Source organism: Apis laboriosa, unplaced genomic scaffold (assembly GCF_014066325.1).
Source record: "Apis laboriosa isolate Shangri-la unplaced genomic scaffold, ASM1406632v1 scaffold38_cov145, whole genome shotgun sequence".
NCBI classification, from domain to species: domain Eukaryota; kingdom Metazoa; phylum Arthropoda; class Insecta; order Hymenoptera; family Apidae; genus Apis; species Apis laboriosa.
In genome coordinates, this window is record NW_025223092.1 from 1,737,705 (window position 1) to 1,754,739 (window position 17,035).

The 17,035-nt window shown below is 23.3% G+C and overlaps 2 protein-coding genes across 6 annotated transcripts; one reads left to right on the forward strand and one right to left on the reverse strand.

Annotated features, from left to right (window-relative positions):
• The first annotated feature begins 9,794 nt into the window (after positions 1 to 9,794).
• LOC122715507 (40S ribosomal protein S18) lies at positions 9,795 to 11,173 on the forward strand. Its single transcript, XM_043937752.1, is given in 4 exon segments — positions 9,795 to 9,881; positions 10,242 to 10,427; positions 10,564 to 10,665; positions 10,967 to 11,173. Coding segments are annotated over 4 exon segments (543 nt in total). The 3' UTR covers positions 11,135 to 11,173.
• Positions 11,174 to 11,377: 204 nt separating this feature from the next.
• On the reverse strand, positions 11,378 to 16,596 carry LOC122715519 (endophilin-B1). Of its 5 annotated transcripts, XM_043937771.1 has the most exons (9): positions 16,473 to 16,596; positions 15,528 to 15,669; positions 15,338 to 15,466; positions 15,083 to 15,245; positions 14,946 to 15,009; positions 14,821 to 14,856; positions 14,355 to 14,545; positions 12,749 to 12,884; positions 11,378 to 11,734 (listed from the first exon to the last, which is right to left on the reverse strand). In XM_043937771.1, the coding sequence occupies exons 1-9, from the start codon at positions 16,533 to 16,535 to the stop codon at positions 11,621 to 11,623; spliced, it is 1,038 nt and encodes a 345-aa protein (XP_043793706.1). In that variant the 5' UTR covers positions 16,536 to 16,596; the 3' UTR covers positions 11,378 to 11,620. The 5 variants fall into 5 exon arrangements, with proteins under 5 accessions (XP_043793706.1, XP_043793707.1, XP_043793708.1 ...); XM_043937772.1 differs by lacking the exon at positions 14,821 to 14,856 and having other exon boundaries at positions 11,382 to 11,734; XM_043937773.1 differs by lacking the exons at positions 11,378 to 11,734; positions 12,749 to 12,884 and adding an exon at positions 13,517 to 13,907.
• Positions 16,597 to 17,035: the final 439 nt, after the last annotated feature.

Sequence of the window (17,035 nt, forward strand, 5' to 3'; positions counted from 1 at the left end):
TCTCATCGTGACACAAAATTGCTCGAATCTTTAAATTCCAAAATTGTTCCAAAATTAGAGGAAACCTCTTTTTAAAATTTATGCATTATAAAATATAGGAATTGATATCTTGAGAAAAGAATTTATAATAATCAAACTTAATCTATTAATCAAAGATCAAATTGAACAGTTTTCTACTTGTAGAAAGGAAAATTTTAAGAATTATAGAAATGAGATGTACATCAAATTTACTAACCAAAACTTATTTTCATTAATGTTGTAAGATGCGTGACAAGAGTGTAACGATCTCTTTCCATCTCGCTTCGTTCAATGCAAACTTCAATTGTTTATAATTTTTAAGGAATAAATCTCAATTGACATTTTTGTATATCAACTTTTGTATTTGTTTTAATTTTTAAAATTCTCCAAAGGTATTTAAATATATTAAATATCCTCTAGATATTAAATATTTTATATTTGCTATGACATACATATAGATTTTCAAAATTTTCAATTAATATTCTCAACGAAGTATGAGTATATTAACGATCATTGAAAATGAAATATCATTTATTTTTAATAATTTATTTTTAATAATTAAAATAATTTATTTGTAATAATTAAAAATGCATTTTTAAATTATGAGAAGAAAAGAGAATCGCAGCTTGCTTAACTATTATAAAATCGTATCTGAAAAAAATGTTATGAAAAACAAGTAGAATTACAATTATTAACAAAAGAGAAATCATTAATTAATAAAACTAACGTTAAATGTATTTTTTTAAATGCTTGAATTTATCGAAAATATTATTAATGAATATTAAATTTTTAATTTCGAAAATTTTGAACGCGTGCAGAATTATGTTGAAAAAAAACTGGATACAAAGTCAGTGTTGTTACGATACTGCAGCTTCCTTATCTTTCTCATGAACCCCTGTTAGAGGGTGAAACGAAGGTCCGTTCGTGAGCACATAATAGCCAAGATGGCCGCACGCACTGTTATCACTCGTTCAGAGGGAGTATGCCAACCCAATTGGATTGGGTGGCAGCCAATACGGCGGCTCTCGTCAGTGATATCATCGCCCTCCGGCCTTTTCATTTTCTGAAAGAGCACCCCCTGAAAAGATCCCCACAATCGATTTACTATAGCGATGGCCGAATCGTCTGTCAGACGCGTGAACACCGCCAGAACTTTATTTCCTTCGCCCTACCAGGATTTATTCGTGATTTCTAATTACTGATTATCTATTGCCGATTATACAATAATTGGAAAATTTTTTACGAGAAAATTGAACTTATCAGTTTGATCATCATCTCAAATTTTGGATATGTGAAACAAAATTATAGTAAAAATAATTAAATGGTAGAATTTCTCGAATATTTCGAAATTTTAGATAGGATGATTTAGATGATTTAGATAGGAGATCGAAAATAATATAGAAGTAATATAATTTTCTTGATATCAGTAACAAGAGATGTATTGGAGCATGAAACAATTTAAAAGTTAGTTTATTAATTCCATTTTGAAAATTATCATTAATATTAATATTACATTTATTTCTACGAGAAAATTTCAAAGATTTATTTTTTAAAAATAATTTAGAAATAATTATAATTTTATAGAAAACTTGAATAATCATTCTCAACAAAAATTTAAAAATTCAGAGAAGCATATTATATCTTTACAAGAAAATATTAATTACATAGGTATATAATTGAAAATATAAAAAAAAATAAATAATACAATATATTCGAATGGAAAAATGAAAATTTAAAAAGATAGAAAAGAATTTTTCAGACAAAAACGAAATGACTTTAAATGAATCATGTGATAAAATTATTTTGAAGATTTTAATATTAAATCAAGCTCATATACTTAGTTTCGTTATTTTTTTTTTTTTTTACACAAATCTGTTTAAACGAATAGTACACAATTCATTCTCCAATAATCATATTGAAGTATAATTTTTCTCGCAAGAAATCGTCGAAGATAAAAGAGATTGGAAGATCTTTGCAGCGAGATGAGAGAGTAGCTTGTTCTTATTTATAGCAAAGCATGATAATAACACGGATGATGGGATCCCCGTTCCTAAAGCAACTATATTCGAAGTAACTATGGCGACTGTGTTGTGGCCATATTGGTTCTTCGCCAACTATCGATAATAGGAAAGATAAGAGTCAACCCTCAAGAAGCTTTATCGTTCTGGAAATGGCGACCGTGAGTCTCTGAACAGTCCTAGTTTGTCCAACATTGGATCTTTTTTCTTTTCTCTCTCTCTCTTTTTTTTTTTTTTGATTCAAACGATGCCATGTCCACAATCGAACTCCACTTCTCATTCATTGATAATTTCTACAATATATCTTTATGACATGACACACGAGGGACTAGACAGATATCAGAATTATTTGTGAAACACGTTTCGAATGACGAATTCATTCAAAGCAAAACGAATAAATTATTATTATGTAATTGTATAATTATTTACAATAAGATCTTTTTTGCTTTGAAATATTGTATACAAATACTGATAATTAAATTTTTTCTATCTTTTTAAGAAACACTGGACTCTAGGTAAGTATATATGGAATGTATCCCAACAAATGAGATAAGAAAACGGCTAATTTTGAGAATTTTATTTTAAATCGAGCAACTTCTTTCTTACTGAAATTTTGCACCAACCAAATATAAACAGCGTGAATTTCTTTAGTTTTTTCTAGCAAATAAATTGTTTCATTTTCTTCTGTTTCATTAAAAAGTTTAGAAACAAGAAGATTTCGAACAGACAATTAATTTAAAAAAAAGTAATAAGTAGTATAATGGTAGTATAATAAGTTCATACAAACAACTATTTTAGTGTGCGAAAATTTTAATTAAATTTCTTTGAAAGCACATTTCTTATATATCTCTTTATAAAAGATATTGTTATTGATAATGGATCAGAATAAATTTCATTAAATGAAAAATGTCCATTAAATGAAAAGATTTTTAATGAAAGACAATATTGTTGAAATTCATTATTATCATTATTTTTATTTAAATTTTATTTATTTTTTCTCTGTTCTATATTTCTTAAAAAGATTTCTTAATTTATTTAAAAAAATATTTCTTTTTATGAAATTTTTATGAAAAGAAGCTTTATCATTGAAAAGTTTTTAAGAAGATTTTTTCTTATGAATAAATATTTTATAATCAATATAATAAAAGTTTTTTGAAAGTAATTTCTTTTAGAACATTTATTAGAAGAATCCATAAAATAAATAAACTATTGAACTATTAAATAGATACTATAAATATATTTATATAGAATAAAACATGATATTATTTAATATTATAATATTATTGAATAATTCAACATTTGTTGCAACAATGGAGAATTGTTTTAAATTGATAAACAAAATTGTTTCTGTAATAAAAAAAATTTATTTTTGCATCTTATAAGTTCTATCCAAAGAAGTTCTCTATTTACAAAATTTTTTTAAAAAAAATTTCATTATCTACATTATAAATAAAATTTATTAAAATTTTTAAAAATGATAATCACACTTAAATTACTCCATATATTAGAATTATTATTTTACTTATTATCGTATCGATATTTTCATTGGAAAGACAAAATCTCCCCTTCTTTTTTTTTTTTTTTTTTTTAAAAAGGGAGATTAAAGATACGTCTTCTCCGTTAAATTCGTAAACGATAGAGGAATTCAGAAACGCGTTTTCACGGGGAAAAGACTTCTTTTGCGTTGAAAAGTCCGTGTACGTCTGGCAAGCGGTCGCCATTACGTGAAATAAATGCGAGTTAATTAAAGGGCGAAAGCAATTACTTGCGAATAAATCGCGGCCGTTAATCCGTTATAGCGTAGACAAGTTAAACTTCTCTCCCACTCTCTCGCTGGCTCACGTCCCGCGGGTTTAAACGCGAGGATAGGGATTTGCGAGAACGACGCCGACGTCGGGGCGCGTTCGCATAATTGGCTTTGAGCGCCGCCACCTGCGTCCCTATAGCCACAACCTTACGTGCTTCTGTGTCCAAGAGTATACAGGCAATGAGCGTTATCACTGTGTGCGCGTGGAAACGTATCTATCGGAGGAGAACGATAAAGGAGCGCGAGGGGATGAAATCGAGGCGGAGAATCAGGCGAAAGACTGGGGTAGTGAGTAGTGTTTTGGACATTTAGTACGTTTAAAAATTTTTATTTACCCTTGATTGCGGATTGTAAGGAATAAACAAAATTATGAGAATCATATGAATTTGAAATTGTATTTGTTAGATTTTTGAAGAATTTGAAGGGAAAGAAAGAGGGAGAGAGAAAGAGAGAGTTAGAAATGAGATTTTCTTATCGAAGTAATAGGGATATTGGATTGATTTGTATTGTCAATTTAAATTGTATTGTCAATTTTAAGAATTTTACATCGAATTTTACATAATAAATTTTCATTTATCCTTGATTATCCGGATTGTAAAGAATAAACAAAATTATGAGAATCGTATGAAATTTGTAATAATTTTGTTCAAAATTATGTAGTATTTATAAAAAGTAAGAATTTTTTTAATTCATTAAAGAATGATTGCGAAGAATAAATTTATATATACATTATATAAATTTTATATAATTTATATAATATAATATAATTAATATAATATTATATAATATTAATATTTAATATTAATATAATATAATATTATATTATATTATATAATTATATAATAATTTTATATATATATACATTATATAATCAATTAGTTCTATAAATTTAGAATTCTAATATTTTAGTAAAATATAAAAAAAAGCATCACTAATTTCAATGAGTTTAATAATAAAATATATATATATATATATATTGTCAATATATTGATTAATTTTTCTATACATATATACAAGAAAAATTTGAAATAAGTTTGAAAAAAGAAAAAAATAGAAAACCTAATAACCTAATTAATAGATAAAAGAAAGACGAATCCAATTAGATCAATTTTTTTAAAGAGAATACTTCTTACGAAAGATGAAATTATTTTTAAAATCTAAAAGAATCCGTTCGGGACTGAAGAATATAATTTTGATAAATATTTGATAGCAATATAGTTCTTACGTCGGTTTCCACAGTCTGAAAGAGCTAACTTCAGGGTGCGTGTCTAACGCGTCGGTACCTCGTAGACAATACTAAACGAGGGTCCTGCCAACATTGAGATATCCCTACCATAATTTACGAGATCCTGTTTGCCGACAAAGATTGCGGGTGGCTCTTGCAAAGCAGAAGAGGCTGCTGGAAATGGTATCGTGCTGGGAAACCAGCTTTCGTCACGGTCACTGTTTGAACACGATCGTACCGTGCATTATTGCCGATCATACTTCCATGAGGAGTAGAAAGTTGCTGTACGTGCTGCGACAACTATCGATTCGCAGCTGCGTTTTCTTTTTTATTTAATAATTCATCATTATTAAAATTGATCAATGATGAAAAATAGAAATATTTTACTTAAGACGAGATTAATAGGATATTCGAAATATGAATATCGTATGAATAAGAATATCGATTGAATTATATTTATATTTATTGACAATAAAGTTTGCGAATTTACTTATATTTCTCATCCTCTGAGATGAATGAATGTTGGATAAGGAGATAATAGTCCATACATCAAATTTTTTTCGAATATGCTTAGAAGAAGACCAAGGAAAAAATATAATAAAGAAATTTGCAAGTAATTAATTCGTTTTTTAACTTTTGATAAAAAGAAAATTAATGAAAACTAATAAAAAAAATAAATTTTAGATTAAATGATATAAAAAAAGAAAAATGATTAATTTAAAAAAAAAACAAAAATATCTTTATTTAAAAATCATAACAAATGAACATAAAATAAATATAAAATTCATATCTATATTCATATCTATATCCAAAAAAAATGGATAATTAATTAATTATTTTAATAGTCGATACATATTTTAATAGTTTCTTGTTTTAATATTTAAAAGCATAAAGATTTTTACAAAAAGATTTTTATTTTAAAATATTTATTAAAATAATTAATTTTTTAAATTAAAAAATTTTATCATTTTACCACATTTTCTCTGAATTCTTCAAATAATAATCGCTATTAAATCGATTGATTTATGCACGTTTACCTAACAGATATTACTTCATTTACGACTGTTACCTAAAGAGTAACATTAAGTAACAGAATGTTGTTACCTACAGGAAGAGTAACATCAGGTAATAGGGCGTTCAGTAGCTGTTTCGAAAGTCGATTTTCAAAAAAAAAAAAAAAAAGGATGACCTTGGTAACAAAGATGTAGGTACAAAAAGATGATGTATACTCCGAGGTCTTTGTTCATCACAGAAACGACTTTTTTCATTCAACGTCATAAAACCGCATTGCAACGTATTTGACGGAGTTTTACAAATTTCTCTTTTTTCAAACACGAAAGCAATCTCAGTTTTTTTAATTATAATTTGATTTTGCTGTCTATAATTACGAATCTTGTCCATGAAATATTGTATCATTTAACAATTACTTTTGAAATAATTAATAGTATAATTATTTAAAATAGTATATAATGATAGAATTAGATTATTAAAAATATCTAAATATTTCTTCTCCACGTGAACTTATTCTAATTTCTTAAATATGTAAAACTTTCGACTTTTATTTATTCAAAATAATTAGTTATTAATATATTTAGTTATTATTATCATCGATTGATAATATCTTATATCAATATCTATTAAAATAATTAATTTTTTCAAAATTTAATGTTCAAAATGTTTTTATGAAGTTGGAATCTAATTTTGATTAAAAATTTTAATTTTAAAATGAGTTAAGTTAGATATCTAAGTATTAACACTATTTATTATGTAATATATCTAATATAATATAAATTTTGTAGAAAGTTATAATATCTCTTAAATTTTAAATTAGATTTCACAAAATATTCAATTCACGGATCAATAAAAGATATATGATTGTATGACAAATAACATCTTACTTTCGAATAGGGAATAGAAATCAATAGATTTCAGGAAACTATAAATGCGACAATTTGAAACTCTATTGAACGAGATCGTGCATTGCTGGTAGTCCAGGTGGCTTGAAAGAGCAATTAAATGTATAAACGGTGGAAATTAGCCGCAAGAATTGGTTTTGAATCTTGGTTAAAGGCACGCCTTGAATGGATTCGCGGGTGTCAGGGCCATTTAACACGATGACACCCCATTTACCACCCCCGCAAAGAGACCACTGGATACCGACAAAGCCCTAAAGCCCATATGTCAGCACGTGCCAGTGACCATAGGTATTGTTGAATGTTCATTCTGTTAGAATAGTCAGCTTACTGTTTATTCGTTACAAACATCACGATCTCACGTATTATGATAAAGTTAACACTTTCGAACAATGATTTTTGAAAATGTTTTCATTTTTTAGAATCCCAAAAATTCCTAAAATCTAAATTTCTCTCTACAATGCTTTATCTATTTCTTACTACCTATTAATATCTTATTAATATCTGAAATTATATAATTATAATATATTATATTATTATAAAAAGAAAAAAGTAAGAATGATCTATAAATAATCTCATCTGCTATTCTATGATTAAAATTTTATTATTTTTTTAAAGATAAATTGATTTAGAGTCTTTTAAAAATCTAAAATCAGAAAAATCTCTACTGAATGTTTTATTTTAACTTATAATTTATTAAGAAATTTATAAAGAAATTTTAAGATATCTATTTGAAAAAAATTATTTATTCTATATTATTTTTATTCCTATTATATATAATTTATAATTTATAATATATATATATATATATATTTAAAATTATGAAATATGTCTCTTCAAAAGTTAAAAGCTAAAATTTAAAAAAAATAACTTTTATTTCATTTGAACTCATTTTTTTCTAAATATTGAAATATTTTTTATAAATTATTTATAGATAGTATAAAATTATAAATTGAAAAATAATATGATAATAAATAATAAAGGATTAAGAAAAGAAGATACATTAATAGCAAATTCACTTTAAATAAACTTTAAATTCACAATAAATTAAACATCGCATAATATTAATTTAATTCATGATTTTATCAATGAAGATATTGATATCTCTATAAAAAAATTTTGTATTAACTTTTTTTTTTTTAAGTCAGCATATAGTCGTACATTTGTATACATGAACTTTTGCATATTTATATGATGTATATACGTTTATATTCCACGTTCCAACGAACAAGATAAAAGGGGGTTAGTCGAGATCAGCGGATTCACGAATTCTTTCTTATTCCGCCCTAATTCGAGGAAACGACCATCGTAAAACGAATCAGAGGGGTATCATACCTCGGAATTTCTTCTTCCTATTATCCTCTCGACGCTCGTTTTTGCTCCACCCTCTTGTATTTAAGGATGAAAGAAGGAAAACGTTGGAAAACCAAGCAGGAAATCGTATCCTATAGAAAACGGCAATTCTCCTACATACACGATTACTTTTTACTCTTTCATTTTTTATTGAGTTATCGAAACTATACCCATGAGATAGATTTTATTGTATTATGTTCGAAAATTTTTCTAAAACGCTTTCCAATATTAGATAATATTTAAGTTCTAGTAACGATAAATTCAATTGAAATTTCATCGAACTTAAATTAGAACAAACGAAACATAAATATTCGTATTTATATTATATATTCATTTTATATTCATTTTTATATTGTATGCATATTTTATATTTATCTATTTATTTTAAATTTTTATGTTTTAAATTTTAAACTTTTTCTTTTATTTGTCTTTTAAATTTAAAAAATTTTTTTAAAATTTTAGTTTTTAAAGTTAATCTATTTTGTTTCAAAATTAATATATCTATTATTTTTATTTCAAAAAAAATATATGAAAAATATTTACATTTTTTTCAAGATTCCAACTTTTTCTTATTAATAAATTATCTTTGAATTTCTTTATGTTATTGAAAAGAAAAATGATTCTTTTTATTCGACGAAATAATATTTAGTTACTAGAAATCATGATATTCTGTTTGCTATTTGAATTATTACTAAAATTGTTATTATTACTACTAATTATATTAATTATTATAGATGTTTACAATTTTAAAAATATGTAATTGTAATACTTTATAATTTATTTAATTTGCACATAAAAAATAGTCGATATGATAGAGACACAATTTTAAATATTTGTAAAATCAAAAAGTTAAAAAGTACGTAATAAATATATTATACATATATGAATATTATATTATTATTTCATTTTATACTATGCATATCCAATTTTCAAAACACAGTACATAGTGCGCCATCTATCGTCATATAATACGAAGTAGTTAAAATATATATAATTTATTAAAAAGAATTTTTTAATATTATATATAATTATCATATAATAAAAGATTATGAATTTAAATTTTAAATAATTTTTTATAAAATTGTGCATAAATAATAATAATTTCATGATATTATACTATTGTAAAATAATTATTTCTTTTATATTCTTTTTGAATTATGTATTACTTTATATTTATAATTTTTAATATTTATAATTTATATTATTTTCAATATATCGTTATTTTTAAATATATTATATTGTAAATTTCAAAATATTGTTATATTATTTTATATTAAAAAAACAAGATTAATAAAATATCATTTTACAATTATATTATTATTAAATATATTATTATTAAAATTATTTATTATTTATTTTTTATTTTATGAAATAATAATATATATAATAATTATTATACATATAACTTTATTATATAGATTTTTATTTTAATTATATTTTTATTTTAGTAAATTATTGTAATGCTCACATATCATAAATGCCCTCTATAGGAAGAAAAGTGCAATTCTGATTTTATCTCTTTCAGTAACAAGCAGTTTTACAAGATGGTGAGTATTTTATGTCAAAGTTTTAAATCTTTAATTTTAAATAGAATCTTATACAAAATATATTTTTTTTAAATAAGAAATTATAAAATAATTATTTATATAACCAATTATAAAGATATTTTATAATCTTTTAAACAAAAATTATATAATATCATATCGCTCATTTATTAAATGTTCATTATTAATTTATGATTGTTATATATAAAAATTTTTAGTTAATTGTTTCTCATACTTTATTTTGTGTATCTTCATATAATTTTTAGTAATTTAAAATAAATATGAGAACAATTAACTAATACTATAAATATTGATACATATAGGTTAATTTGTAATAAATTTAATAGATGTATCATATTTCAGTCTCTCGTAATTCCGGAAAAATTTCAACATATTCTTCGTGTCATGGGCACAAATATTGATGGTAATAGAAAAGTTATGTTTGCTATGACAGCAATTAAAGGTGTTGGTCGTCGTTATGCTAATATAGTTTTAAAGAAAGCTGACATTGATTTAGATAAGCGTGCTGGAGAATGTTCAGAAGAAGAAGTAAGAATTAATTTATATAATTTATATTTTTTTTAATAATTTCATATAAATAAATAAAAAATAAATAAAATTTATTAAATTTTTATAATAATTAAAAATAAATAATATATTTATCTATTTATTTTTTTGTTATAAGGTTGAAAAAATTGTTACAATTATGGCTAATCCTAGACAATATAAGATTCCTGATTGGTTTTTGAATAGGCAAAAAGATATTGTAGATGGTAAATATTCACAGGTATGTACAATTATAGAATTTTTATAAAGTATTGATATGACTTATTAATTTTAAACTTGTAAAAAAAATTAAATAATGTAACTTTGTAAGCACGATTTCACGACTAACCATATGTATTTTGTATATGGATTAATTGGTAGCTCGTGCTAAAGAAACTGCATGATAGCTTGCTATTTAACATTAATAAGTTAAATAGTATATTGAAACTTAATTAATTATGCAACATATAAATTCCAATAGATTTATAAATTAATTATTATTTTAAAATTATGTAATTCAATTATTACATTATATTTTATAGCTCACTAGTTCTTATCTGGATTCAAAACTTCGTGAAGATTTGGAACGAATGAAGAAAATTCGTGCTCATAGAGGTTTGCGCCATTATTGGGGTTTGCGTGTACGTGGTCAACATACAAAAACTACAGGTCGTCGTGGACGTACTGTGGGTGTATCAAAAAAGAAGTAATTTTATATTTTTTTGATTATCAATAAATTAATAAAATAACATTAATGGTTTTATTTTAATAGCATTTGTTTTGAATAATATATTTATTATAGACAATATAATACAGTTTTCATATTTATGAAACATAATTCTTTATTTAAATAAAAACAATTCATAGCTGAATTATAATTGCAGAAACATTTTCAAAATAGTTTTCATAATTTAAAAATATTTATTTAATATGCAATTTTAAAGATATTTTCAATTCTTTTCTTTGTACAACATATTGCATTATATATTTAAATTGTAAAAAATTAATATATATATACCTAAAAATTAAATTATATATACCTAAAATGTGATTTTCATTAATCACACTTTGGCAGTTACTTCTGAAACTAAAACTTGTACAAGATAAAATGTTTATAGTGTTCAATTTAAATAGAAAGTAGAAGCAAAAGTATAAGTACAAGGAATATTCATTAAGAATAATTATTGACAAGTTTTTTATTTATAAATATTAATCAATTCTAAATATGCTGCGGGTATTTTTCCTCGTTTTGATCCACTTATCCCCATTACATAGTCCTCATCACCAGGTATTTCAATAACTGTAATTACCTAAGATAATTGAATTTCATAAAATATTAAAATAAGTTCATAAAATTTTAATTTAATAAATCTCAAAATATTAAAAATTTAATTGAATTAAATAAAAATAGCTAAAATTATAAAAAAACTAAAGGTATTTAAGGTATGAACAAATAAAATACACATAACAAAATAAATGATAATTTATTTATTATATGCAAAATTGAATAAATGCATATACATATTTTTTTATATGCATGTACATATATAACATTAATTTTTTTATGAAGAAACAAATATACAAGTAAAATCAGAACATATGTATTAAGCATCAAAAACAAAATTTAACAAAAATAGGAAAACGAATTATACATTTATTATTAAAAACTTATAATTAAATATTACAAATATCATGCAAAATTCTTAGAGACCTAGTGTCAAGTATATAAAAATGTTTGTTTTAAAACAGAGACTTAAACTAATTGAGTATTATATGCAATTCCAATATATATATGTTTTTTACTTTATAATATCATGTCTTATTTTTGTTACAAAAATTTATTTACATTATTCAATTTAAGCACTCTATCTTTATTTTACATTATAGAAACAAAAATTTAAACTATATACTATTTAAAATTTTAAACTATATGAGAATGTATCATAAAAAATTCTTATGTAAGTAACAACTATTATCTTTCTATTATATTTATAATAGATCAAAAATACATTTGCATTGCACTGAATTTAAGATATAAAGTGCATAATTATTTATAGATTTCTAATAAATAGATTTATAAATTCTAATAAATTTTTAATATATAAAATTTTAATATTTATTATTAATGAGATTTCACTGTTATATATTTGAATTTGAAAGAATAAAATTTATAAAATTGATTTAATTATATCAAAATTTTCAAACGAAAAAAATTACTTTTAATTGAATTAATAAATGAATTCACTTTTAACTAACAATTCATAGCATTTATTTAGCTATGCTGTAAACATGCTTCTTTCTAACTAAATCACGAATTTTGTTACCTCATTTTGTACGACGCTTAATTCTTCAGAATTGCTTGCAGAAAAATCGCATAATACCCTTGCAAGTTGTTCATCATCATTCCCTGATACATTGGATGTTGATAGGGTAGTCGGATGATAAGGACCCCCAGATAAGCTGGGTAGGATAAATTACAATTTGGATGAGTTGAACATGCATTTTAAAATGAATCAACTATTTGTGCAAATATGTAAAATTGTTTTTGTAATTTTCAACATTTTAATTGTATTTAAATTATATTGTTTTTTTTTTAAATTAAAAAATTGATAAAATATTCTAATTTCGTTTTTCAAAGAATTTAAAAAAAAAAAAAAAGAAATATAAATTCTTATTTTGAATTATTACTATATTTTATATAATCTATATATAGCTAGATATATAAATAAATATTAAAATTATTGTAAAATTATATTAGTACACATACAGAAGCATAAGCGATTTGGCAAATAGGAAAACAATAAATAATAATCTAAAAATAATGTTAAAAACATATTAAAAGATTTGGGAAAAGAATCCTAATCTTTTTTAACAAGTAATTTGCTAATATTAAAGAAATTTAGCATCATGCATTACAAACAAACATTAATCAACTATACAAACAACACATAATAGAACATGATTAAAACATATATTAAACAAGTAAGAGTATTAAATAAATAAAAAAAAAATCTAATAAATATTTTTTTTTAATTTTGTTTTTTATTAATATAATTGTTTATTTCTTTTATTGTGTGAAAGTAAATAAACATTTCATAAAGATAATTTATTTACTGATTTCTGATAATTACAAGTTCATAATGCGATAGTAATATAGTAGACTAAGAATCATTCAACATATTTTTAAAATTGTATAAGTTAACAAATATATGTATATCTATGTATACATGGGGAGAAATGCCCTATAAGCTTTTATTTATGATTTCAGATCATAAATAAATGAAGTAGTTATTGCCTTTCATTAACGCGATTAATTAATCTTAAAGCTAAACTTTCGAGATATCAGTATCAAAGGTAGCAGTAACATAGGTAGAACCAGCAAGTGGTGGATGTATAGAGGAATTTTGGGATTGTGAATTTGAAGGTGTTAACTCGATCACATCTTCGCTGTTGACTCGCAGCAAAGGACTTGGTTGACGCGTCCTGGAATCCCAATCATGCAGGCAAAGATAGAAAATAGAAAGAATATATTGAAAGAATAAATAAGTATAATAAGCACAGAACTAGAGCAACAAATACATAATTGTTTTTATTTTAGGATCTACAATTAAGATAACATAATTACTATTAAAAAAAAGAAAAAAGGAAAATAAACATTACATATACCACATTTATAAAAATAAGCAAAGTTTTAGGCAATACAAATTAATATATGATGATCTTTGCGAATGAGTAATGGTTCTATAAGCTTATTCTAAATACTTTTACATGTCATATGTGACATAGCATTCAATAATTATTAAACATTACTCACTCGGATCACCAAAGAGTAGGATAGCTGTATAAGGATAGTTGTACAGTAGTGTGTAGGATAATAAAATAATATTTGAAAAAAAAAAACGAACTTTGAAAATAAATTTTCTTTCTTACCCAGCAAGTTCACGTTGTAAATCTTGCATTGTTGCATGACATTGAGCATAATATCGCGCTTGTGCTTCAACAAATTCATGTAAGCAACGCAAATGTCCTGCTTGAGAACTTGAAACTCCTTCCAATAATAATTTTACAATTTCTGCTTGACGATCGAAGTCCGATTGTGCTACTCTCAACTCCCTCTCTGCCTGAGTACATATAATAAATAGTTTTATTTTTTGTTTTTGAATATCAACAATTTTTTATATAATTTAAATATAAAATAGAAATAATTTTTAAAATGAAATTTAAAATAAAAAATATATATGATTATTATGAATTTTATTATAATATAAATAGTAAAATAATATAATATATATATAGATTTTAAAAGTTTCATCATAACAATATCAAATATATATTCAAGAAAGTTCAAGTTTTATTATAAATTTTGAATCACTGAAGGTATCAACTCCTTTAATACCTGATCAAGTAATACTTCAGGAGATACCCCAGACTCCTATGATATGCAGCAATATATAGGACAAAACACATTGTAAACATATATAACATATATAATTTATTAAAATAACAAATGATAAAACTTACACTCTGTTGACCCAACATACTTCTTGCTTTTCTTACTCGATTTTTACATGCATCTAAGTCTAGTCTAAAAATAATAAATAATAATTTAATTAATTAATACTGAACATTTAAATATGCAGAAAAAATAAAATATATACCGCTTATTTTCCAATATTGACATTTCTTTAGTAACAGTTTTCATTTCACTTTCTAAAAATTTTCTTAAAGGTTGTATATAACAAATTGCTGCATCTTTAATGAAACTTCTTTCAATTTGTCCTAACTTTTGTTGACATTGTCCAACTTTATTTAATGCACTACCTAAAATAACAATTTTTATAATGTTTACAATAAAATAAAGAAAAAATAAAATTACAAAATAATCAAAAAATAAAATTAATATTTATGCAAACCATAAGCATTTCCTGGACCAAAATTGTTTCCTGCTTCTATCATATCCATGCCTACATATTCTAGATTACTCAATCTGTTAGGTTTCTTCTTATCAATCTTTTCATAAAAAAAATCTTCAATTCTATTGCCTATAACAAATTTATTATAAATATGGAAAATATAATTTATCATATAATTTTTTTATATTACCTGGATTTGGAGTAAGTACTGCTTCCATATTCCTAAGAATTTTTTCAGTCCATGTTTTAGTTGCATTTGCTCTATCTGCAAGATGTTCTAAATGTGCATCTAATTCAGTTTTTTCAGATGTTCCTAATGTTTCTTCTGTTAACTAAAAAAAAGATTTTAAATATTATATGATGGTTTATTATTATAATTTATTATTAAATTATTATAATAAATTATAATAAAAAATATAATATTGTATTATATAAGATATTAAAAATAAACATATAATTATATTAATAATTAAGTATCTTTATTGTTAATTAATTTAATTTATTTCTAATTTGGAAAATTATAATAATAATTTATAATTTTTTATGTATGTGTATATATATATATATATATACTATAATTAATGTTTTATATTGTCATACATCAATTTTTTATAATATTTTATAATATTTTTCTTAAAATATATTTGTTTATTAAATTATGATGACATTAATTTTAAAATAGATAACAGTTTTACTTAGTCATCTACATTTATTTGATATATTCTGAGTCATTAAATGATTAATTAATTAATATGCATATATTGCATTCTCTGAAATTATTTAAAATTAAGCAATTCTATAATAAATATAAAAAGTAAGGAAATAAAGATAAAAAATAGAACACAAACAATCATTAAAATGATATATTTACTAACCTTATATTTCAAAAATTAATTTTAATATATAGATAAAAAATAATAAACAAATATACAATGTTTTGCAAATAAAAATTAATTATTTCATAGAATATAAATAAAATAATAAGTGTCAAATGATGCTTATTTTATTTAAATGTTTTTCTCGCTGAAAAAGATATAAAATGTCAGAAGTGACAGCATTCAGTTACAAATACTTTAATTAATATACTCTTTTATCAACAAAAATCTGTTCAATTATTATATCAAGTACATCTTACCTGCACAACCCTACTAAGTGCAGCACCAGCATCTTTTACTAATTTTTTAACATTTAAATCCATTTTTTATATGTGTGTATTTCGATGTGAATCCTCCACGATCACCTCTGACACTTTATTTTCTATCGATCACTAATTCCAAGTATCTCCGTGAAGAGGCGCTTCCTTTGCAATTTATATAAGAATATATATATATAGTATTTAAGAAGGGTAATCACGTGACTTTTCGATAGTTGACAGGTCGCTATCCACTGCACATTTTTCGTTAAAATAATATTATCTACAAATACATCTAATAAAAGAAAGATGGAGTCACTTATATATTCTATTATGAATGCAAATGCTGAATTACGCAATAGCTGAAAAATTTTTTTTGTATTCATAATAGAACACATAAGTAGCTCCATCTCTTTTTCATCAGATCATGCGTTTGTAGGTATTATCACAGAAAAAATATTATATTTTATAGGATTTCATATTTCAAATAGCGATCTCAAAAAAAAGTGTGTTTTTACTCTCTTTGTGATTTACGATCAACACAGGAACTATATCCATTTTCAAAA